Source organism: Vulpes vulpes, chromosome 12 (assembly GCF_048418805.1).
Source record: "Vulpes vulpes isolate BD-2025 chromosome 12, VulVul3, whole genome shotgun sequence".
Taxonomy (NCBI): Eukaryota; Metazoa; Chordata; class Mammalia; order Carnivora; family Canidae; genus Vulpes; species Vulpes vulpes.
The window spans coordinates 164556496-164581341 of NC_132791.1; the positions used below are offsets into that span (position 1 = coordinate 164556496).

General features: G+C 45.4%; 1 protein-coding gene across 3 annotated transcripts; it reads left to right on the forward strand.

The window, feature by feature from the left end:
- On the forward strand, window positions 1–24266 carry RBP7 (retinol binding protein 7). 3 transcript variants are annotated; one of them, XM_026005054.2, is made up of 5 exons: window positions 62–216; window positions 7583–7860; window positions 21056–21234; window positions 21354–21455; window positions 24020–24266. In XM_026005054.2, the coding sequence occupies exons 2-5, from the start codon at window positions 7803–7805 to the stop codon at window positions 24068–24070; spliced, it is 390 nt and encodes a 129-aa protein (XP_025860839.1). In that variant the 5' UTR covers window positions 62–216; window positions 7583–7802; the 3' UTR covers window positions 24071–24266. The 3 variants fall into 3 exon arrangements, with proteins under 3 accessions (XP_072587358.1, XP_025860839.1, XP_072587359.1); XM_072731257.1 differs by lacking the exon at window positions 7583–7860 and having other exon boundaries at window positions 1–216; XM_072731258.1 differs by lacking the exons at window positions 62–216; window positions 7583–7860 and adding an exon at window positions 8194–8343.
- Window positions 24267–24846: the final 580 nt, after the last annotated feature.

Genomic DNA, 24846 nt, shown 5'->3' on the forward strand with positions numbered 1-24846 from the left:
GAAAGGTTTTTGTTTTTGTTTTTGTTTTTCTTAATTGCTTGCCCTATTGTGTCCTCCCCAGGGTCTCCAGAACAACAGCTGCATAGAAAACCAGTGAGAATGAGTGAGCCCCAGATTTGGATGGCCTCGCTGGCATGTTTCACTCTGGCACAGCACAGGAGAGCAAGGTGGAGGGGCCTGGCTTATGGGGGCTAAGTCCCAGCTGCCTTCTTCAAGGTAGATTCTCGGCACCCAAAGTTTCTTTTGATTAATAGCCTTTAAAATAGTGTAGCTAAAAGTATCAGTGCCACCAAAGCAGAAGATCTGAGCTTCTGGCCACACTGTTCTTGTTGAAAGAGTAGTACTCATGAGATATATATTTTTAGTATTTATTTATTGAAGTAATATATTTTTAAGATTTTTCTCCTTTTCTTTAAATTTAAACTTTAGGTAGTTAACATACAGCACAATATTGATTTCTGGAGTAGAATTCAGTGATACAGCACTTCCGTACAACACCCAGTGTTCATCCCAAAATATGCCCTCCTAGATCCCCATCACCCATCTATCTAGCCACCTCCCCCACCGACCTGCCTCCATCAACCCTGTCTGTTTTCTTTTTTTTTTTTTTAATATTTTATTTATTCATGAGAAACAGAAGGGAGAGAGAGGCAGAGACACAGGCAGAGGGAGAAGCAGGATCCATGCAGGGAGCCCAAAGTGGGACTTGATCCCAGGTCTCCAGGATCAGGCCCTGGACCAAAGGTGGCACTAAACCCCTGAGCCACCTGGGTTGCCCAACCCTCAGCCTGTTTTCAGACGTTGAGAGTCTCTTATGGTTTGTTTTCCACTCTCCAAAGATTTCTTTCTTTATTTGAGAGAGTGAGAGCACATGAGTTGGGTAAGGGGCAGAAGGAGAGAATCCTCAGGCAGACCCTGAGCTAAGCATGGAGCCTGACATGGGGCTCCATCCCACAGCCCATGAAGTCACGACCTAAGCCAAAACCAAGAGTCAGATGCTCAACCAACTGAGCCACCCAGGGGCCCCATAGTGGTATTTTATTTAACATTTGCTAAGTACTCTCAGCAACTTAAATATGCTCAGGACTGAACCATAATTAGCTCTTCTGCCCTCAAAAAGGTTTAAAAAGGCAAATAAGTTACTTAAGGAGACAAGAGTAACCTAATTTTATTTATTTTCTATATCAGGGTATTTTCCACTGTGAGTAATATGAATTTCAACTCCAGGTTGAAACAAGGACACTTAAACCCAGAAGTACAAATGGAGGTCAGGGTCCAAGTCCCTGCTCCGCTGTGTTGGGTATCCATGGACCCAAGCTCGAGCTTGTAAATAAACCCTCGTGTGTTTGCATCGGAAAACAAAACAAAACAAAAAAACAAATGGAGGGTAGGGTTTAGGGTGCATGGGAACAATGAAGCAACAGTGTCATCAGGGACCCAGGGGCTTTCCATCCCTCCGCTCTGTAACTCAGTGTCCTAAGTCTGGTGCTCTTTGAGTTGTAGGGTGGTCACCAATAGCAAGTCTTCCTGGCTCATGTTCAAAAGTGGGGAAAGGCTGGCTCCGTAGGGCTTTGTTAAAATCAAAGAAACATCTTTCCCATAGGCTTTTTTTTTTTTTTAAAGATTTTATTTATTTATTCATGAGAGAGACAGAGAGAGAGAGACAAGCAGAGGGAGAAGCAGGCTCTATGCAGGGAGCCTGACACGGGACTCGATCCCTGGTCTCCAGGATCACACCCTGGGCTGCAGGCAGCGCTAAACTGCTGCGCCACCAGGGCTGCCCCCATTAGGCTTATCAAACTTATCATCATATATCCTTGGCTGATTCAAATTCATTGAAACTTGCTTGTCCCGAAAACCAATCACTGTCGGAGGAGGTAGGCTTTCTGTGATTGGCTTAGTCTTAAATGAATCCAGATCTTACTCCTAGACCTGGATCAAGCTCCTTGATGGCAGCGCATCCCTGCCTTAAGGAGTGGAAGTCTGGATGGCAAGAAGTGTTTACAGTATCCATGCCATTCTTTGCTAAGCCCGTACCAGACTCCATCAGGTGATACAAGAGTGGGTCGACTGCCAACTGTCCCTCTTCCATTCACATCCATTTTTGCCGAGGAGGAGCAGTGTTAGCACAGGTTTAGGATCATCTCATCTTGGCTATAATTTTATGACTTACTTTGCCAGTATCAAGTGGAGGAAAAGAAAAGCCTCGAATAAATTTCACCCCTCTTTCCAGAGATAACTTTTGGTCCTTGTCTAGAAGAAAGATGGGAGAATTGTGGAGGAGAAAATTACTCTATCCCATGGGCAAGCTCAGTCTATGTCTACTTCAACTGAATTTCAACTCTATCCATACTAGATGGCCCTTGTTTAAGCTGGCCCAAAGCCATACCAACCATCACAAATGCCAAAATTATTAGTAGTTATTTATGTGACTTTCATTTGCAGGCCAACATTTAGAACAATAAGATATTAAGGGCAGGAAGTAAGTATGACTTTTCCATGTCCTGTTCCCTTAGTTTTCTGGAATTTAAACAGGCTTCATACTCCAGAAATCTGGTCAGAGTTCATAGTTCTGTGCCCATTAAATGGCAAGATACAGGGGCGCCTGGGTGGCTCAGTTGGTTAAACGGCTGCCTTTAGGTCAGGGTTCTGGGATTGAGCCCCACATCAGGCTCCCTGCTTAGCTGGCAGCCTACTTCTCCCTCTTCCCCTGCCCCTCCCCCTGCTCATGCTCTCTCTCTCTCTCTGTCTCTCTCTCTCTCAAATAAATAAAATCTTTTTAAAAAATTTTTTTATTTATTTATGATAGTCACAGAGAGAGAGAGAGAGAGAGGCAGAGATACAGGCAGAGGGAGAAGCAGGCTCCATGCACCGGGAGCGCGACGTGGGACTCGATCCCGGGTCTCCAGGATCACGCCCTGGGCCAAAGGCAGGCGCCAAACCGCTGCGCCACCCAGGGATCCCAATAAAATCTTTTTTAAAAATAAAATAAATGGCAAGATATAGGTAATCTAGGATTTGATATCAGCCTGTCATATCCCACCAAAGGAATCAATGTCTTATACTTAGGAGAATCAACAGCCTTATTCTGGGCAAGGTGGTACTACTCTGATTTCTCAGTAAAAATGGCATTTCTCCTTTGGAAAAGGCTGCAGCCATTCATTCAACATTTATGGAGCACTTGCCAGCACATTCCCTAGGCCCTAGGGATGCTGTAGAAGAATGAGAGGAACATGTTTCTGCCCTTGAAATCTTAAGAAAAAAGGGAGTCAATAAACAAACCAAAAAAAAAAAAAGAAAATTGTGGATTATGATAATTATGAAGGAATTAAGCAGAGATGTGATGCAGAGTAAATAGCTATCAGAAATATATCAGAAGGCTGTTCATGACTCAGAGATTATCAGAGTCAAGTATTTTTTTGTCTAAGATCTAAACCAACTGAGACGCCTGGGTGGCTCAACGGTTGAGCGTCTGCCTTTGGCTCAGGGTGTGATCCCAGTCCCAGGATCGAGTTCTGCATTGGGCTCCCTGTGAGGAGCTTGCTTCTCTCTCTGCCTATGTCTCTGCCTTTCTCTCCATGTCTCTCATGAATAAAAGGAAGAAAAAAAAAAGATCCAAACCAACTGAAAAATAAGATGAAAAAAGCAACAAATGAAGAATAATAATAGCATCTTCAAAAAAAATTTCTAAAGTAATCTCTACCAGAAAAAAATATATAAATAATATATAAATAATATATAAAGTAATCTCTACAGGCAGCCCGGGTAGCTCAGCAGTTTAGTGCCGCCTTCGACCCAGGGCGTGATCCTGGAGACCTGGGATCGAGTCCCACGTCAGGCTCCCTGCATGGATGGAGGCTGCTTCTTCCTCTGCCTGTGTCTCTGCCTCTTTCTCTGTGTCTCTCATGAATAAATAAATAAAATCTTAAAAAAAAAGTAATCTCTACATCCAAGATGGGCTCAAACTCATGACCCTAAGATGAAGAGTCACATCCCCCATTGACTGAGCTGGCCAGGCACCCCCAAAATAGCATCTTTAGTAGGACTGAGAAAGTCTGCTAAAAGATCAAAGTTGAAGCCTGGTGTGAGGGTCAAAGCAGAATAGGTAACCATGCCAGATTATGTATTTTCTAAGATGGGTGTTACAAGATCTCCCATTCCACTTGCTCTGCTTACGTGACATTGAGAAATGAGGTCCAAGTTAACCTCCCTTTGGATTTGGGTAGGCATGTGACTCTGGTGGAAATGATGTCATTTGACTTCGGAGACTGTCATAAAAGACAATATAGCTTTTTTTTTTTTTTAAGAGTCCCCAGTCTAGACTTTGGAATAGTCTACCAGAGGGTTTGGGTCTGTTAAACAAATACACTCTCAAGTCCATGTCAAAAGGGCAGAAGGAGGGGATCCCTGGGTGGCGCAGCGGTTTGGCGCCTGCCTTTGGCCCAGGGCGCAATCCTGGAGACCCGGGATCGAATCCCACATCAGGCTCCTGGTGCATGGAGCCTGCTTCTCCCTCTGCCTGTGTCTCTGCCTCTCTCTCTCTCTCTGTGACTATCATAAATAAAATAAAAAAAAAAAATTCAAAAGGGCAGAAGGAAAAAAATTGAAATGCTCTGCATTTAGAATGTTTGATAGATTAAATCTATCTCTAGTAGAGAAAAACTCTTCAGTGGCTGTTGTCCCTAAGGCAGGCAATACATTCTGGTAGTGCCCATGTATTGGGCACTCCTTTAGTCCTGGGGAAACCAGGATGGGTGGTTACCCTCATGGCCCCCCAAGCAGAGAACTCATCCCACTTCCATGAGAAGGAAGTAGGTTTGGAAAGAGGCCAGGGTGTTTAGGGGAAATTCCTCTCCATGGAGAGCATGATTAGAAAAGACTGTTTCCCTAATTATGACTTTTGAACTGGAAACCAAAGCAGCTAACCTTGCAAAAAACAGGAGAAAAACATCCCAGGTAGAGGAAACACCATATATAAACACCCGAGGAAGGAAACAAAACTGGTGGGGATCCCTGGGTGGCTCAGTGGTTTAGCGTCTGCCTTTGGCCCAGGGCTCATCCTGGAGTCCTGGGATCAAGTCCCATGTCGGGCTCCCTGCATGGAGCCTGCTTCTCCCTCTGCCTGTGTCTCTGCCTCTCTCTCTCTCTTTGTATCTCTCATGAATAAATAAATAAAATCTTAAAAAAAAAAAAAAAAGAAAGAAACAAAACTGGTGTGATTGGAATTCCTGAGTTGTGGAGACAGAATATAAAACTGTTGGAGAAGTATCCAGAAGCCAAATCAAGAAGGGTTTGATAGGAGAACCATAGGAGAACCATAGGAGAGAGTGCAAGTTCCTTTCCTTTTAAGGAAAATAGAACAACACCAAAGGAGTTTTAAGCAGAGGAGTGATAAGATCTGAACTTCTTTTCTCAAAAGCTTGCCCCAGCTGTAGTGTGGAGAATGGTTTGGTGGGATCAGAGTGGAAGCAGCAAGTCAGGGAGGAGGCAAGACATGATGGCAGCTTGGGTTAGGATAGCAGAACCAACAGGGCTTGCTAATGGATTGGAAATGGATGAGCAGAGAAGACAGAAATCCATAGTATCTCCTGGGTTTTTGGCTTGAGCGAGCAACCAGGTGACTGGTAAACCAGTCATGTGGTTTATGGAGATGAGAAAAGTGAGGAATAACTCTTGTGTACTGTCCTGGATGTGTTCAGTTTGAGATGCATTTCAGACATCCAAGTGGAGACATCAAGTAGGCAGTGAGAGGTGGCAAAGGAGCTCAGAAGTCAGGCTGCCTGGGTTTTTGTTTTTGTTTTTTAAGATTTTATTTAGGGATCCCTGGGTGGCGCAGTGGTTTAGCCCCTGCCTTTGGCCCAGGGCGCGATCCTGGAGACCCGGGATCGAATCCCACGTCGGGCTCCAGGTGCATGGAGCCTGCTTCTCCCTCTGCCTATGTCTCTGCCTCTCTCTCTCTCTCTCTCTGTGTGACTATCATAAATAAAAATTAAAAAAAAAAGATTTTATTTATTTACTTGAGAGAGTGAGCAACAAAGAGAGAGAGAGAAAGCACGACCTGGGGGAGGTAAAGGAAAAAGCAGACTCCCTGCTGAACAGGGAGCCTAATGTGGGGCTTGATCCCAGGACCCTGAGCCAAAGGCAGATGCTTAACTGACTGAGCCAGGCTGTCTGAGTTTGAATCTAGACTCTTCCATCAAGTGTATGACCTTGGAAATTTAACCTCTCTCCATCTCACTTTGTATCTCTGTCAAATGGACATAATAAATAACCATTGGAGAAGTAGTATTTTGTGACAAGTGATAACATACACAGTAAGCACTCAATAAATCTTGACTATTTTTTTTTAATTTATTTTTTTTATTTTTTTTTTATTTTTTATTTATGTAGTCATACAGAGAGAGAGAGAGAGAGAGAGAGAGAGAGGCAGAGACATAGGCAGAGGGAGAAGCAGGCTCCATGCACCGGGAGCCTGACGTGGGATTCGATCCCGGGTCTCCAGGATCGCGCCCTGAGCCAAAGGCAGGTGCCAAACCGCTGCGCCACCCAGGGATCCCAAATCTTGACTATTAATAGAGAGACTGTGGTGCCTGGCTGGCTCAGTTGGTAGAGCATGTGATTCTTGGTCTCCCAGTTGGAAGTTTGAGCCCCACATTGGGTGTAGAGATTACTTAAAAATAAGGCAACCCTGTTGGGACCCTTCTCACTGCTGAGAGCTTTCTCTGTATCTTTGCTTAATAAACTTCTATCCCTTTACACACACACACACACACACACACACACACACACACACAAAGAGAGAGAGAGAGAGATATTACTTAAAAATAAAATCTTGGGGCATCTGGCTGGCTCAACTGGTAGAATATGTGACTCTTAATCTCAGGATCATGAGTTCAAGCCCCACATTGGTTGTGGAGCCTACCTTAAGTTTAAATTAAATTAAATTAAATTAAATTAAATTAAATTAAATTAAGGGCACTAGAGTAGCTCAGTGGTTGAGCATCTGCCTTTGGCTCAGGACATGATCCTGGGGTCCTGGGATCAAGTCCCACATCAGGCTCCCCATGGGGAGTCTGCTTCTCCCTCTGCCTATGTCTCTGCTTCTCTCTGTGTGCCTCTCATGAATAAACAAATAAATCTTTTTTAAAAATTAAATTAAAAAAATTAAAAGTAAATTAATAGGGCAGCCCCAGTGGCTCAGTGGTTTAGCACTGCCCTCAGCCCGGGGTGTGATCCTGGAGACCAGGGATCCTGTCCCACGTCGGGCTCTGTGAATGGAGCCTGCTTCTCCCTCTGCCTGTGTCTCTGCCTCTCTCTCTCTTTCTGTCTCTCATGATTAAATAAATAAAATCTTTTTTAAAAAATTAAATTAATAAAATCTTTAAATAAAAATATTTCGAGTATATTTTATATGTTATTACATATATATCAAATATACATATATTTGAGTCTGGAGCTGATGGGTGAGGTCAGAAATAGACTCTAAATTTTGGAGGCAGCCTCCAGGCATGGTGTTTGACTAATATTGTAGATTAGCCTACATTCCCAACCATCTTCTCTGTTGCCTTTCTCTACTGTCAAGACTGAAGAGGAGATGCCAGCTTCCTCGGGCTCCCTTCCAGTTGGAAGTGGGCACAGCTTTGGCCAATGACTGTAAACAGAAATGTAATGAAGGGATAGTGGCAGGTGGTGCTTCCCCCTTCCTTCTTCCCTTGAACATGGATGTCCTGGCTGGAAACCCAGCAGTCCATTCATGACGGTGAGGTTACCAGCAGGCATAAAAGGCCCGGAGAATCACAGAAATGCCACTTCCACCTTATGGAGTTGCCAAATCATCAGCATCCCAGGACTGCTTGATAGGTAAGGAAAATAATGTATATGGAGACCACTAGAGTTGGGTTTATTGACTTATCCTTTGCAGCTGAAACGCTAATGCCGTGAGATTGGAGGAGCTTCCCTTGGTCATTTTCACTTTGGAGGCAGAGAAAAAAGTGTGGCTCGGAACGCGGTGTGCAGTGGGTCTGGAGTTGGAGAGGAGGACGAGGAGGAGGACGAAGAGGGGGAGGGGGAGGAGGCCAGGGGAGCAGAAAACCGGGAGCCTGTGGCGGAGCAGGCAGGCGCGGGGACGGGGTCCCCAGCAGGTGCCTCGGAGGCCGGCTCCTCGCGGCGCCGCCCTCACCCCGCCGCCCCGCCCCCGCCCGCCCCCCGGGGCCCGCAGATAAGCCGAGGCCGGGCCGCCCGGCCGCCCGCCGCTGTCGCCCTGCCCCGCCATGCCCGCCGACCTCAGCGGCACCTGGAACCTGCTCAGCAGCGACAACTTCGAGGGCTACATGCTGGCCCTAGGTAGGGCGGAAGGGTCGGCGCTGAGGCAGCGGGGCGGCCCCCACCCCGGGCCCCACCTCCCCCCCTCCCCCTCCCCCCCTCCCCACCTCTCCCACCTCCCCCTCCCCCCCCCTCCCTCGTCCATCCTCCGCGTCCTGGGTCTCCACTCCCGACCATGCAATAGCCCCGCACCCCACCCCCGGCTCCCCGTCCCCCCGTCGCTTCCCCCCTCCTCCTCCTCCGTCCCTCCCGTCCATCCACGCCGCCACCATCCTTCCTGCTCCCGCGTCGCCCGTCCGCCAGTCCGTCCGCCTCTGCCGTCGGTCTGTACCCGCCCCGAGGGGGAGTCTCCTGTCCGGCCGACCGCAGACAGCTGAGGCTCGGCCACCTCCAAGGAGGACTGGGGCCCGGGGGGGGGGGCGCGTCCTGCCGATGGGGGGCGTCCCGGTGCCCCTGCGGTGGGGCCCTGGGTTTCCCTGACCTGGGAGGGGCGCTGCTAGGGTAGTCGCCGACCGCCCTCCCCGGGTCCGGAGCTCCCCGCTGCGCTCAGGTGCTCGAGATCCCGCCCCCCCTCCCCCGGCGACCCTGGTGGCCGCTGAGATCAGGAGCCGCTTTGGAAACCTTTAGTTTTCCGATTTCCCCTGTCCCTTCAAGGGCTTGAGGGGGCACAAGAAACCCAGACCCCAGGACGCAGTGCCAGCCCGGGGACCATCGTGGGTACCTGGAGGGGCTTCTCCCTCCCGCGTCCTGCTCCCCTCCGCCCCCCAGCGCTGAGCGGGGAGCCTGGTCTGCGCAGAGGGAAGGGGACTCGGGTGGCACCAGGGGTGTGTAAGGGGTGGGGGTGGGGGTTCTGGCCCATGTCCTTGCTTCCTAGAGGGCTCCGTGAGTGTCTCCCGCCCTGGAGGGTAGAAGCCTCCCTTCCTTACTGATTCCCAGTTTGTCCTGCTCTTTCCCTGTCAGGCTTCAGATGTGGGGCACTGGAGCACCTGTGTGCCAAGTGCTTTCCTCTATGTGACACCAATCAGTGGCACTTTTTGACAGATGGGCTAGGGCTGCTGCGTGTATGGGGACCTGGGAGCCATTCTGGCTTTTAAAAAATTTTTCATTTATTTATGAGAGAGAGAGAGAGAGAGAGAGAGAAGCAGGCTCCTTGTAGGGCGCCTGACGCTGGGTCTCCCAGGATGGGGCCCTGGGCTGAAGGCGGCGCTAAACCGCTGAGCCACCCGGGCTGCCCCATTCTGGCTTCTGATCTGACACTGGGCCTGTTTCCCCATCTGTAAATTGAGAGGGAGAGACGAGTCCAATTTTTTTTCTTTTTTAAAAAATTGTAAAAGATACATACATAAAATTGACCATTTTAATCATTTTTGAAATGTACAGTTCTGTGGCTCAGTTTTTAAGAGTTCTGTGCTTGTGGTAGGCTTCTCCCTTCTCACACTAAATAGGGAAGTCTGGAGCTTCTCACGCTAAATCTGATTCAGATGGCATAAAACCCTGGAGTGAAGGAAAGAAGTACTTTCCTCTTCCTATCTTAGGTTCATTGGCTGGGGGGGCTTGTCAATTAGACTAACCAAAGACAGATTCACCACCAGAATTTAGTTGCACCTGCATGGTGAAGACACCTGGTTGGAACTTGAGCCTGTCTGTAGAGCATCTTAGCCAAGAGTAGTAACTTTGTAGAGAAATGACAAGAGGGAGACTTGGAGCTTCTGGTGGGGGGGGGGGGGCAAATTGTGAGGAAGGTAACTAATTATATGAAGTGGAACTAACAGAAGATGCGGGCTGGTTGGGTATTATGTAGCTCTTCTGGCGCCATCTCCAGGCTCACTTCCCTAACTTCTACCTCTCCTGGAACAGAGGGGAGGGGAGACAATTCGACAAATTTATGTTCTGCTTTTAGGCAAATGGAGGAAGGCAGAGAGCTTTGCTTCTGTCAGCTTCTTCCCCATAGTTGTCGGTTCGATGTGCTCAGTATGCCAGAGTGGCATCTCTTGGGGTGGCATATTCTGCTCACCCTTCAACCTGATTCCCATTTCCTTCCTGGTTCTAATGCGTAAGTAGGAATTTATGCTTACTTTTCCCAAAGGCAGTGGGTCATGATACTTTACTTACCTTCCCACCTCCAAATTACTGGTGGCATGTGACTCTACCTTCTTCCCTGACATATCCGGCTGCTATCTGGCTAGTTTATGGGGGAGAAAGGGCTAAATATCAGGTGATGGCTTTGAATGTTGCCTGGCTGTATTCTGCATTTGTGGCAATTTCATGGCTTTTAGAGCAAACCTCTGAGATAAAACAGGGAATGGAGGTCACCATTCCAAGTGTGGGAAGACCTCTTGTGCTAAGTCCATCGGGTATCACAAAGCAGCCTTCTGAGTGTTGCAATGGGTGTTTTTTCACATGTGTAGAGTATCATCCTTTACCTGTCCCCACACTGTCTTGCTTTTCTGTATGCTCTGCTAAGATCCCTTGATACTTTTTTTTTTTTCATGTTAGTTGGGGCTTGAAAATTATCTGCCACTGTATTAGATCCTAGAGGCTAACAGAGGCTATTTATCATCCAACTCACTTCGCAGAGGACTCAGCCATACAGTATTGAGTCAACATCCTGCCTCACAACCCCTATTCTTACTCTTGGTTCAGGCTCCAGAAAGATCTTGAATCCAGATAACACATGAACTCTTACTTGCAATCTGTTTTCCAAAAGAAATGTAAGTGTGAGAGGGATTTCTGGAACAGAGAAGCTGGTTAGTGTTAACAGATCGCCCCACCGGAAACCCAGCTCATTCAGCCGTTGATTGTTGGTAATAGAACCAAAGTTACATAACTTCTGAGTTCCTTTAGTTTCCCCTTTTGTTTTTTTGTTTAAAGATTTTATTTATTCATGAGAGACACAGAGAGAGAGGGAGGCAGAGACACAGGCAGAGGGAGAAGCAGGCTCCATGCAGGGAGCCTGACGTGGGACTCGATCCTGGGTCTTCAGGATCACACCCAGGGCCATCCCAGGGCCGAAGGCAGGCGCTAAACCACGGAGCCACCCAGGGATCCCTCCCCTTTTGTTAAATGAGGTAGTTAGACCAGATCTGATATTCTAAGTATCTAAATTACAAACCAAGATATCTCATGCATTTTATACGATAGCTGAAATTAGACTTAAAACCTATTGCCAGCTCCTCACAAGCTTGGAAGAAAGTGATCTGGCACAAATCATAAAGAAGACAGACTCTAGGGTCATCTTGTATTCCCCTGGGCAGATTAGAGGTTCAGGACGAGATGAGTGTAGGGTTTTGTTACTCAGAACTAGCAGGAGCTTCTTAGCCTGTAGACTCTGAGCTCCCCTCCAGATCCCAGGTTCTCAGGTGATTCAGATGCAAATTAAAATTTAAGAAGTGCTTCTCTTTGATGCATCAAATCATCCTTGGGACAACTGCAGAATGTTGACTACAGTTGACTCTGAATACCCAGTTTGAACTATGTGGGTCTACTTATATGAGGATTTTTTTTTTATAAATACAGTGTAGAGTTGTTCATGTATTTTCTCTTATGTTTTCTTTTGTTAAAGATTTTGTTTATTTATTCATGAGAGACATAGAGAGAGTGAGAGACAGAGACAGAGGCATAGGGAGAAGCCGGCTCCCTGCAGGAGCCTGAGGTGGGACTCCAGGATCACATGCTGAGCCAAAGGCAGCCGCTTAACTGCTGAGCCACCCAGGCGTCCCTAAAACATATTTTTTAAACGCAGAGTTTATACTTTGGGTGAGTTCAGAGAGCTCCAATAATAAATACCAGAGCATCCTTATCTTTTTTCATTAGTTAGGAGGAATATACAACCAGGAAATCTGTCCCTTTTGGTGAAAAACTGAGCTTAAGCTGTCTATCCTGGATGCATATTTAACTTAACAAAGTGCTTAGTAAATTATACAATGTCTTATGTTTAGATTTTTTTTTTTAAAAGAACTTATTTATTTATTCATGAGAGACACAGAGAGAGAGGCAGAGACACAGGCAGAGGGAGAAGTAGGCTCCATGCAGGGAGCCCGATGTGGGACTTGATCCCAGGACTCCAGGATCACGCCCTGGCCGAAGGCAGGGGCTAAACCGCTGAGCCACCCAGGGATCCCTTTAAAAGATTTTATTTATTTATTCATGAGAGACACACAGAGAGAGAGAGAGAGAAAGACAGAGAGAAAGAGAGGCAGAGACACAGGCAGAGGGAGAGGCAGGCTCCATGCAGGGAGCCCGACGTGGGACTCGATCCTGGAACCCCGGGACTATGCCTTGAGCCAAGGGCAGATGCTCAACTGCTGAGCCACCCAGGCATCCCTATATATATTATTTAAATTCAACTTACCAACATATGGTATAACACCCAGTGCTCATCCCATCAAGTGCCTTCCTTAGTGCCTGTCATCCAGTTACCCCATCCCCCCCCCACCTCCCCTTCTGCAACCCTTTGTTTCCCAGAGTTGGCAATCTCTCATGATTTGTCTTCCTCTCTAATTTTTCCCCACTCAGTTTCCCTCCTTACCCTTATGGTACCTTTCACTATTTCTCATATTCCACAAGTGAGTGAAACCATATGATGATTATCTTTCTCCGACTGACTTATTTCATTCAGCATAATACCCTCCAGCTCCATCTACATCAATGTAAATGGTATTTGTCCTTTCTGATGGCTGTTATATATAATACATATATATATATATATATATATGCCATGTCTTCTTTATCCATTCATCTGTCAAAGATCATTGTGACTCCTTCCACAGTTTGGCTATTGTGGGTATTGCTGCTATGAACATTGGGGTGCAGGTGTCCCATCGTTTCACTGCATCTGTATCTCTGGGATGAATACCATCCAACCCAGATGGATTGTAGGGTAGCTCTATTTTTAACTTCTTGAGGAATGTCCACACTGTTTTCCAGAGTGGCTGCACTAGTTTGCATTCCCACCAACAGTACAGGAGAGTGCCCCTTTCTCCACATCCTCTCCAAAATTTATTGTTTCCTGTCTTGTTAATTTTCGCTATTCTCACTGGTGTGAGGTATCTCATTGTGGTTTTGATTTTTATCTCCCTGATGGGAAGTGATGTGGAGCATTTTTTCATCTGTCTGTTGCCCATGTGTAGGTCTTTGGAGAAATATCTGTTCATGTCTTTGCCCATTCCAGTCAGACTGGATTGTTTGTTTCTTGGGTGTTGAGTTTGATAAGTTCTTTGTAGATCTTGGATACTAGCCCTTTACCTGATATGTCATTTGCAAATATCTTCTCCCATTCTGTAGGTTGTCTCAGATTCTCTTCTTAAAGGGAGACTGATTATTCTGTTTTCACCTTCCTTCTTGGTTATAAATTCCTTAAGTACAGGGACTGTGCATTTATAAGTTTGATCTTTCTACCTTTACTCCCACCCCCAGTAGAAAGTATTTAACTATTTCATTTCCCTGCGAGAGGGAAGGTAGTGCCACAGCCATTAAGAAAGTATGTCTTTCCTTAAAGCTACTGTTCAACAAGCTCCAGGGGTCTCTTCAAGCTTCAATCCAATAACAAATATCACTTAGGCACTTTCTATGTATTAGGGGTGGCAAGAAGGTGTATAAAGAAGCAAAGTGCTTGCTGTCTGAGATTTCCTATTCCAGGGAGAGGCAGGGCACCTTCCCTGCCCTAAGGCTTTGCATACATTAGGTGTGTGTTTAATAAATGCAACACAGCAAGGAAAAAGCAAATGATAAGAGACATCCTACAAGTGTAAGATATGACTCACATAAATGTGGGGGAGAAAATGGTATTCTTTGGATAAAGGTAGAAAATGGAAACCTTCCATTCTAGGTATTAAATCATCATCAATTTAAACTACCAGCACTTAACTTTCAGAGTGAGGACAGGAGGACAACCTACCTAGGTTTCATGAATAGAGAAAGCAGGGCTCCTAAGTTAAAAGGGCAATTATGGGATTTGTAGGGGCAAATTATCTAAATCAGGAAGGCGTGTGCAGATTCTTTGCCTTTGGTTTAGGTATTGTTTTTCAAGATTTTATTTATTTATTCATGAGAAACAGAGACAGGCAGAGATACAGGCGGAGGGAGAAACAGGCTCCATGCAGGGAGCCCAATGCAGAACTCTGTCCCAGGACCCTGGGATCACAACCTGAGCTGAAGGCAGACCTTCAACCACTTAGCCACCCAGCCACTGGGAGGTGTTCTTTTTCTTTTTAATTTTTTTTTTTTTTTTTTTTTTTTTAATGATAGTCAGAGAGAGAGGCAGAGACATAGGCAGAGGGAGAAGCAGGCTCCATGCACTGGGAGCCTGACGTGGGATTCGATCCTGGGTCTCCAGGATCGCACCCTGGGCCAAAGGCAGGCGCTAAACCGCTGCACCACCCAGGGAATCCCTCTTTTTCTAATTAAAATATTGGCTTAAACAATAAGGGAGCCATGCAGTTTTAGAATTATTCAGGATTAGGGTTAACTTGGCATCTTTTTCTTTTATAAAACAAGGATAGTTTTTCAGACCAGAATCTGGGAGATCAGTTTAATTGAAAACTATCTCCTGAAAGCCCAGCAACTCTGTCGAAGCCTCAGATCTGATTTAAGTACAAAGTCTTTACGTTATACTTTTTTTTTTTAATTTTTTTTTAATTTTATTTTATTTATGACAGTCTCACACACACATACACACACAGAGAGAGAGAGAGAGAGAGAGAGAGAGAGGGAGGCAGAGACACAGGCAGAGGGAGAAGCAGGCTCCATGCACCGGGAGCCTGACGTGGGATTCGATCCCGGGTCTCCAGGATCGTGCCCTGGGCCAAAGGCAGGCGCCAAACAGCTGCGCCACCCAGGGATCCCTACGTTATACTTTTAATACCAGAATGGCTACTTACATAATGCTATAAATATTAAGTTTTTTTTAAGATTTTTATTTATTCATGAGAGATACAGAGAGAGAGAGAGAGAGAGAGAGAGAGGGAGAGACACAGACAGAGGGAGAAGCAGGCTTCATGCAGGGAGCCCAACATGGGACTCAATCCCAGGTCTCCAGGATCATGCCCTGGACCGAAGGCAGGCACTAAACTGCTGAGCCACCCAGGGATCCCCACCAGTTTTGTTTCCTTCCTCGGGGTGTTTATATATGGTTTCCTCTAAATATTAAGTTTTATCTTGAGAATTAAGCCAACAACCCTGGATGTTACTGATCTACTTGAATATACAGTGTATCGTCAATGTTTTTTTTTTTTTTTTTAAGATTATTTATTTATTTATTCATAGAAATGCAGAGAGAGAGAGAGAGAGAGAGAGAGGCAGAGACACAGGCAGAGGGAGAAGCAGTCTCCACTCAGAGAGCCCGACGCGGGACTAGATCCAGGGTCTCCAGGATCATGCCCTGGGCTGCAGGCGGCGCTAAACAGCTGCGCCACCGGGGCTGCCCTCATCAATGTTTTTTTTTCCACATACATATAAGGAAAGTACATTCCGTAAGAAAATCATAGAGAGAAGTGCCTGCATGGTTTAAGGTCTGCTCAGGTCATGATCCTGGGTCCTGGGATTGAATTTTGCATTGGGCTCCCTGCAGGAAGCCTGCTTCTCCCTCTACCTATGTCTCTGTTTCTCTCTATGTCTCTCAAGAGTGGATTGGTAAAATCTTAAAAAATAAAAAAGAGAAGGAGGGGATCCCTGGGTGGCACAGCGGTTTAGCGCCTGCCTTTGGCCCAGGGCGTGATCCTGGAGCCCCGGGATCGAATCCCACGTAAGGCTCCTGGTGCATGGAGCCTGCTTCTCCCTCTGCCTGTGTCTCTGCCTCTCTCTCTCTCTCTCTCTCTCTCTCTCTCTGTGACTATCATAAATAAAAATTTAAAAAAATTTAAAAAGAGAAGGAAAAAAGAAAAAATCACAGAGAACACTAGTTAGATCTTTATACTGAATGGTGTAGAAAAATAAAGTGGGTGATGGCCTTTTTTTTTTTTTTTTTTTTTAAGTAAAAGTGAGGTAAATTCCTGTCAGCAGCGATGAGTCAGGTAAGTAATCACAGAACACTCAGCAACACTTCCTGTGATGTGCCCCGGCCAGCGTCTCTCTTGAGGGGGGACAATGACTCCTATTGGAACTGATCTCGCAGCTCCCCAGCGTGGTTCTAACATTGCTCTTTCCTAGCTTCTGCCAAATTGCAGCGGGAGTTTGGACAAAGAAGAAAGTCACCTGTGTTTTAAAGTCTGGGGGAGCTAGCCTGGGGTTTGGGAGCTCCTGCTGGGCCCCACAGTAGCTAAGGGAGACCCAGGCAGGAAAGAACCAGTTGTTGATGCCTGCAGGTGCCCACTGCTTTGTCTCTCTCATCCTCCTCAATCCCACTGTGGCCCTGAGAAGGTGGTAGTGTGATCAGCTTGCCCAAGATCACCACATAAACTGGGATTTAAGACCACTTTCTTGGGCAGCCCTGGTGGTTCAGCGGTTTAGCACCACCTTCAGTCCAGGGCGTGATCCTGGAGACCGGGGATCGAGTCCCACGTCGGGCTCCCTTCATGGAGCCTGCTTCTCCCTCTGCCTGTGTCTCTGCCTCTCTCTCTCTCTCTCAGGAATAAATAAAATATTAAAAAAAAAATAAAACCACTTTCTCATGGCTCCCAAACCCACATCGCCTCAAGATTAGAAGTGGCTTTGGGATTAAAGGTTAATGTGAACAGCTGAAGTTTAGAAAAGTATGTGTGTGTGTCAGCTGCTTTGAGATCTTGCCCTAAAGTGTATATACACACACACTTGTAATGGTACGAGCACAGTTAGATCCTCTCTTCCTTCTGCATGGATGTCTTCTTTCCTACTTAAACCTAATAGTGGGGCGCCTGGGTGGCTCAGTGGTTGAGCATCTGCCTTCAGCTCAGGGCGTGATCCCGGGGTTCTGGGATCGAGTCCCACATCGGGCTCCCTGCATAGAGCCTGCTTCTCTCTCTGCCTGTGTCTCTGCCTCTCTCCCTGTCTCTCATGAATAAATAAATAAAATCTTAAAACAAAACAAAAAAAAACCTAATAGTATGGAAAAGCATGGCTTGCCGGGATAAAAGCCTTATGAGCACAAAAGCCATTTGGACCACCGAGGTCACAGCAAACCGGAACTGGAAGAAATTGACCAGACTTTAAGCTTATTTAAATTTTGATCTTCAGGGGCATCTGGGTGGTTTAGTCGGTTAAGTGCCTGACTTTGGCTCAGGTCATTATCTCAGTGTACTGGGATAGAGCCCCTTGTGGGGCTCTGAGCTCATTGGGGAGCTACTACTCCCTCTCCCTCTGGCCTTCCTCTCACACATGCTATCTCAAATATATAAATAAAATATTAAAAAAAAATAAATTTTGACCTTTAAAAAGGCCAGCCTGAAAACTGCAAACCTAAGTAACAATGTTACAACATGGTAGTACAGATTACAAATTACTGGCAACGAATCACTTTACACATTTTTAAAAAAAGATTTTATTTATTTATTCGTGAGAGACACACACAGAGAGAGAGAGAGAGAGAGAGAGAGAGAGGCAGAGACACAGGCAGAGGGAGAAGCAGGCTCCATGCAGGGAGCCCAACATGGGACTCAATCCCAGGTCTCCAAGATAAGGCCCTGGGCTGAAGGTGGCGCTAAACCACTGAGCCACCGGGCTGCCCTTATTATTGTTATTATTTTTAAGATTTTAAAAATGTATTTATTCATGAGAGAGAGGCAGAAACACAGGCAGAGGGAGAAGCAGGCTCCATGCAAGGAGCCCGACGACGTGGGACTCAAACCCGGGTCTCCAGGATCACGCTCTGGGCTGAAGGTGGCGCTAAATCGCTGAGCCACCCAGGCTGCCCAGCAATAACTATTTTAAATTTGCCTTGGTCTATTTAATAATGGGATAAATATTTTAAGGCTTTAGCCTCAATGCTTAAACATGGCTAAAAACCAGTAAAGAAAGAAAAAAAAAACAGTAAAGACTGGATCACTTGTAGCTCAAGCTAAAACTTTGCATTCTAGGTGTGAAAAATAAAAATAGTTTTCTCAAAATAAGGACATTTATATTATTTTTTAAAGTTTTTTTTAAATTTTTTATTTATGATAGTCACAGAGAGAGAAAGAGAGAGAGGCAGAGACATAGGCAGAGAGAGAAGCAGGCTCCATGCACCGGGAGCCCGATGTGGGATTCGATCCCGGGTCTTCAGAATCGCGCCCTGGGCCAAAGGCAGGCGCCAAACCACTGCACCACCCAGGGATCCCCATTTATATTATTTTTGAGCTTAGAAATGGGTGGGGCTAATGAGATGCTGACGGAGCCCTGCTCAATGCTTGGCTGAGTTTTCTGAACTGAAAATGGCAGTGTGAAGTCCTGAGTGGCAGTTCATGTCAGATGAAAAGGAAATCTGTTAGGCAAACAAATTAAAACAGGGATCAGCACTTGGCTGGTTCAGTCAGTGGTGCATGTGACTCCTTCCTGATCCCGGGGTTGTAAGTTCGAGCTCCATGTTGGATGTAGAGATTACTTAAAAAATAAATAAATAAATAAATAAATAAATAAATAAATAAATAAATAAAACCTTAAAAAAATAAAATAAAAATAAGAAAATAAAACAGGAGTCAACCTTGGAACCAAACTACCTTCAATGAATCATGTAAGTTTCTGAAGAAGTGAAGATTCCTGGAACTTTATTTTACATAATAGGATAATCCCTAAATGGGAGAACCATGTGTGCCCTGTGGCTCATAGAAATGTCCAGGTGGGGAACCCTGGGTGGCGCAGCGGTTTGGCGCCTGCCTTTGGCCCAGGGCGCGATCCTGGAGACCCAGGATCGAATCCCACCTCGGGCTCTCTGTGTGGAGCCTGCTTCTCCCTCTGCCTGTGTCTCTGCCTCTCTCTCTCTCTCTCTCTGTGTCTCTATGAATAAATAAAATCTTAAAAAAAAATGTCCAGGTGATGAGTCAGCGTACAGTGGTGGCTGCCTGCCAATTAGACCATGTCATCTGCTCCTAACAGTCCAGTGGTACCCATCTGACTTCATTTTCTTGGAGTTAGAGCTCAGTGGTCCTCATGGTAGCCCCACATTTCATCTCAAGATCCTTTCCCCTCATCTCCCTCCTTCTGCTCCAGCCATGCCAAACTCCTGGTGGTTCCTGAGACCACCTGGTACACCCGTCCTTGATGTCCCTGGGCTCCCTGTGACTTTTGCCTCTCCCCAGAAATCTGCATGGTTTGCTTCTTCACCTCATTTAACTCCTGACTAAAGTGTCACCTGGCTACACTACTTAAGATAGCAACAGTTGCCTGGCTGTCTTCATCAGTAGAGCATGTGACTCTTGATCATGGGGTTTTGAGTTTGAGCCCCAAGTTGGGTGTAGAGATTATGTAATTAAAAATAAAATAAAACAGCAACAGTTGCCTTTAGCTACATAATGTGCTCAAAGCTACTAAAAGGGAAATGGGGTTCAAATCCACTGTCTATATTAAAATCCGAATCTTAAAAAACAAACAAACCTGGATCTTCTCAGCATTCCATGTTTCCTTGTGTAACTGTTTTAAAGTTTATTAAAGATTTTTTTTAGAAGATTTTATTCTAAAAAAATAAATAAAATATTTTATTCTATTTATTCATGAGAGACACAGAGAGAAAGGCAGAGACACAGACAGAGGGAGAAGCACGCCCCACGCAGGGAGCCCGACGTGAGACTCGATCCCGGGTCTCCAGGATCTCACCCTGGGCCACCTGGGCTGCCCTATTAAAGATTTTTAAATGGGGGTACCTGGGGGGTTCAGTCCATTGGACATCTGCCTTCGGCTCAGGTCATGATTCCAGGGTCCTGGGATTAAGCCCCCACCCCCCCATGCCAGGGCTCCCTGCTCAGCGGGGAGTCTACTTCTCCCTCCCTCTGCCCTTCCCCTAGCTCATGCTCTCACTCTCTCTCTCTCTCTTTCTCTCAAATAATTACAATCTTTAAAAAAAAGATTTGTACAGAAGTATATGTATCTTTACAGTGGCTTTTGACTTTTGTTGTTGTTTAGAAACTGTCCAAATGCAGTCTTAAAATTTTTTTTAAATTTTATTTAAATTCAGTTAATTAACATATAGTATATTAGAAGTTCAGCGATCAGTAGAGTTCAGCGATTCATCAGTTGTATATAACAAATGCTGTCTTGGGACGCCTGGGTTGCTCAGTGGTTGGGCATCTGCCTTGGCTCAGGGCATGATCCCAGTTTAGGGATCAAGTCCCGCATCGGGCTCCCTGCATGGAGCCTGCTTCTCCCTCTGCCTGTGTCTCTGCCTCTCTCTGTGTCTCTCATGAATAAATAAAATCTTTAAAAACAACAACGAACAAATGCTGTCTTAATTCAAAGTGTAAATACATAAAGCAGACAAAGGCAGAGTTGCTGCATTTGAGTTTGTTTGGGTTGGGGCCTGAGTCCTGTCCCCATGGCTCCTTTGTCCTCTTGTCTGCCTCTGGGGGGACTCCCAGAACTTCTTCCTTCTGGTCCAGCTTCAAATCCATTACCTAAGCCACAGCCAGCCAATGACTCTTCCCTGAAAGCTGTTCCAGCTTTTTGATCAAGCCTTTGAATGGAGCTTTGCCAGGATAACTCCCCACAGATCCAATTTCGGCAACAAGTGGCATTGAAATGCTAAAAGAAACACTAGCGATGAAATACAATGATTTTTGAGGACAGCTGCCAGATTCTTAGCTTTTGCATCTTGAGTGAATATTGAGACTTTTCTTTTTTAAAAATTGTTTTTAAGGTATTGACTTTGCTACTCGTAAGATAGCCAAGTTGCTGAAGCCACAGAAAGTGATTGAGCAGAACGAAGATTCTTTTACCATCCACACCTACAGCAGCTTGAGGAACTACCTTGTTACATTTAAAGTTGGAGAAGAATTTGATGAGGATAATAAAGGCCTGGATAACAGAAAATGCAAGGTAAAAAAAATTCAAATGATAGCATAGACTCTTGATTTTGCAAGATTAACTGGGCCTTCTTGGTACCAGTTGAAGAGCCTGCCAGAGCAAACCAGCATCTTCTCCCCTCTCTCATCCAGAGCTTGGTCACTTGGGACAATGACAGACTCACCTGTATCCAGAAGGGGGAGAAGAAGAACAGAGGCTGGACCCACTGGATGGAAGGAGACAAACTCCACTTGGTACTTACTACATTTTGTTCTTGCATCTAATGGGACTATGCGGTATGAAACCATGCCAGCGTTCCCACCATTCCAACCCACTGTTTTTGATTTGGCATGTGGGTTACCTCCCAGGCTCTGCCAGAGTGTTCTGCTTTTATCTTTTTCTTTAAAAAAATATTTTATTTATTCATGGGAGACACAGAGAGAGAGAGAGAGAGAGAGAGGCAGAGACACAGGCAGAGGGGGAGAAGCAGGCTCCATGCAGGGAGCCCGATGCAGGACTCAGTCCCGGGTCTCCAGGATCACGCCGTGGGGGGAAGATGGCACTAAACCGCTGAGCCACCCAGGCTGCCCATAAAATAACTTTCTTGTTGAATTCATCATATATTAATTGAAAAAATATATACTATATTAAAATATTTATATATACATATATATGCATAATAAAGTAGCAAACTGGCTGCATAATATTCTATCAGGTTGGTGAACTATCATTTTTGGAAAACATTTACATAATTTCAGTGTCCAGGAATATTGTTTAAGGGTGTTTTCTGCTATTGCTTATATTCATGTAAATAGAGCTTTTTGCATCCATGGACTGATTTCCTTAGGAAGAATCCACAGGGGGGGAAAAAAAAAAAGAATCCACAGGGAGTATCATTGTTAGAGGCACACATATTATTGCTGCTCAACTTAGTTGCCATACCCATTTCCAAAAGATTGTCTCATTGCTGACGCCACCAGCACTTCATGAGCATACAGGTTACAGCTCAAGCTAATCAATAATTTCTAAATATAACTTAGAAGGTATAGAGGCACCTGGGGGCTCAGATGGTTGAGTGTCCAACTCAATTTTGGCTCAGGTCTTGATCTCAGGATTGAGTTTAAGCCTCACATTGGGTTCCATGGTGGGTGTGGAGCCTACTTAAGAAAAATAAAAAAGAGAGAAGGTATAAAATTGTATATCAAAGCTTAATTATAGCTTTTTAAATGAGAATTGCTTCCTGCCATATATATCATAACAGCTTACATCCTTTGAGCGATGCTTTTGTGCTCAATTACTGTGCTAAATCTTTGTGTATTATCTCACTTGGTCTCCAAGACAGTCCTGTGAAAGGGACACTATTTTTCCCCATTTACAAATTTAGAGACTGAGATTTAGAAATTTCCCAAGGCTGCCAAGTAGAGATTCAAATCCAGGTCTGACAAAAATGTGTACTTTCAACTCTGTGCCGTTTTGCCTCAATGTACGTGAAATCTAAGCCAAAAGACCCATGGAAACAAAATTAGAGCATTTATCTTAAAGCTGGATGTGGGTGGTCTTTGAGGGTCTGGGTAGATTACAAAGGCATTGGAGATATTTTGATTCTTGGGGTGCCTGACTGGCTCAGACATAGAACATGCCATTCATGGTCTCAGGGTTGTGAGTTCACACCCCACGTTGGGTGTGGAGCATACTTAAAAAAAATTTTTTAAAATTTTAGATCAATCTTACACTCTTCTGAAAATAGAAACAAAATTAAGAAACTTGCCATCACAAAAATGTAATACAGAACTTCAAAGAAAACACAAGTACATTTGAGGATACAGATTAGTTGGCTCTAAGAAGTATGTTCAAATTGCATGCATCCTTCCATGGCATATCCGTGAAATCTGCCCAAGCAGAGGGGAGAAGGATACTCACAGGACAATCCCTCCATGCTATGATATAATAGAGAATAAGTATTTGGTCTTTGTACCCGGCTCCTAAAACCCTTGGTGTCTCCAGAGTAATTAATGCGTGTCTCCTGTAGACTAATGAGATGATTGGTGGCTACAATCCCTCAGATGGGCAAAGATTTAATCAGTCATGCCTACATAGCAAAACCTCCAGAAACATCCCTGAGAGAATTCGAAGAGCTTCCTAGTTGGTGAAAACATTGACTTGCTGGGAGAATAGCATTCCTGGAGGGAGCATGGAACGCACCCCCATACTGTGTCCTGCATCTCCCTATTTGGCTGTATCCTTTATAATAAATCTGTAAATAGTGTTTCTGTGAGGTGTTCTAGCAAATTATTGAAACTGAGGAGGGGGTCACGGGAATCCCATTAATAGCTGGTCGATCAGAAGTTCAGGTGGCCTAGGACTGGTGATTGATGTCTGAAGTAGGGGCAGTTTTTTTTTTTTAATATTTTATTTATTTATTCATGAGAGTCACAGAAAGAGAGAGAGAGAGAGAGAGAGAGAGGCAGAGACACAGGCAGAGGGAGACACAGGCTCCATGCAGGGAGCCTGGTATGGGACTCGATCCCCGGTCTCCAGGATCACACCCTGGGCTGAAGGCAGGTGCCAAACCGCTGAGCCACCCGGGCTGCCCAGTAGGGGCAGTTTTTGAGACTGAGCCCTTAACTTGTGGGGTCTGCACTAACTCTAGGTTGTTAGTGTCAGAATCAAATTGAATTGTTGGACACCCTGTTGGAAAAGATACCAAGTTTTTGGTGTCAGAAGTGTTGTGAATAATAATAATAATAATTATTATTATTATTATTATTACCATGTGCCCACTCATCTTCTTTCTCCTTCCATTCCTCCATATCCCTAGGAAATGTTCTGTGAAGGCCAAGTGTGTAAACAGACGTTCCAGAGAGCCTGAATTGCATCCAGCAACAGAACCCACGTGTGACTGCAGTTGAATGTTGAATTCTATTCTAAAATGAAGAGATGCTAATCTGTCCTGGTTTGGTGATGGGAACTTGTGGTCAGAGACCTGTCCTACAGCCTGTACCAGAAGCCATTTACTCAGATTATGGGAAGACGCTCAGTTCAATAAACCTGTCCAATGACTCTGACTTTTTCTCCTAAATTTAGCATACCCCATTATTTTAAGTGTTTGAAAGCCTTCTAGGGGCACTATGGACACACTAATGAGCAGGATGTAATTCTGTTGTCAAGGTTTAGTGAGGAAAATGGGCAAAACAAGCAGTCTGAACATCCAGCAGTGATAAGTACAGGCAGCTATGAGAGCTCAGTAGGGGAAGCCTGACTTTTGGGGATGGGTGAGTGGTGGCAGGGGTCAGGGGTAGCGGAGGCGATCTCTAGGCTCCAAACTGAAGCAAAGGTAGGTAGGAAGCATCGGGAAGCATTCTAGGTAAATGCCTGGGAGGTAAGTTGGAGGCATGTTTGAGGAACTGAAAGATTGTTTTTGCTAGAGCAGGGGTATACATGGGTGGAGCGGCAAGAGATGTCAGGGGAGACTGGCAGGGAAGGCAGGCAGGGGCACAATTAGGAAGAATCTTGAACACTGGCTTACAGAGGTAAGATTTGTCCCCAAAGTAATAGGGAGATGGTGACTGGCATGAAGCAGGAGATCTGCACAGCCAGCTGGCTCACAGAAGGGAACCCCAAATGCATGTGGAAAAAGGGACTAGC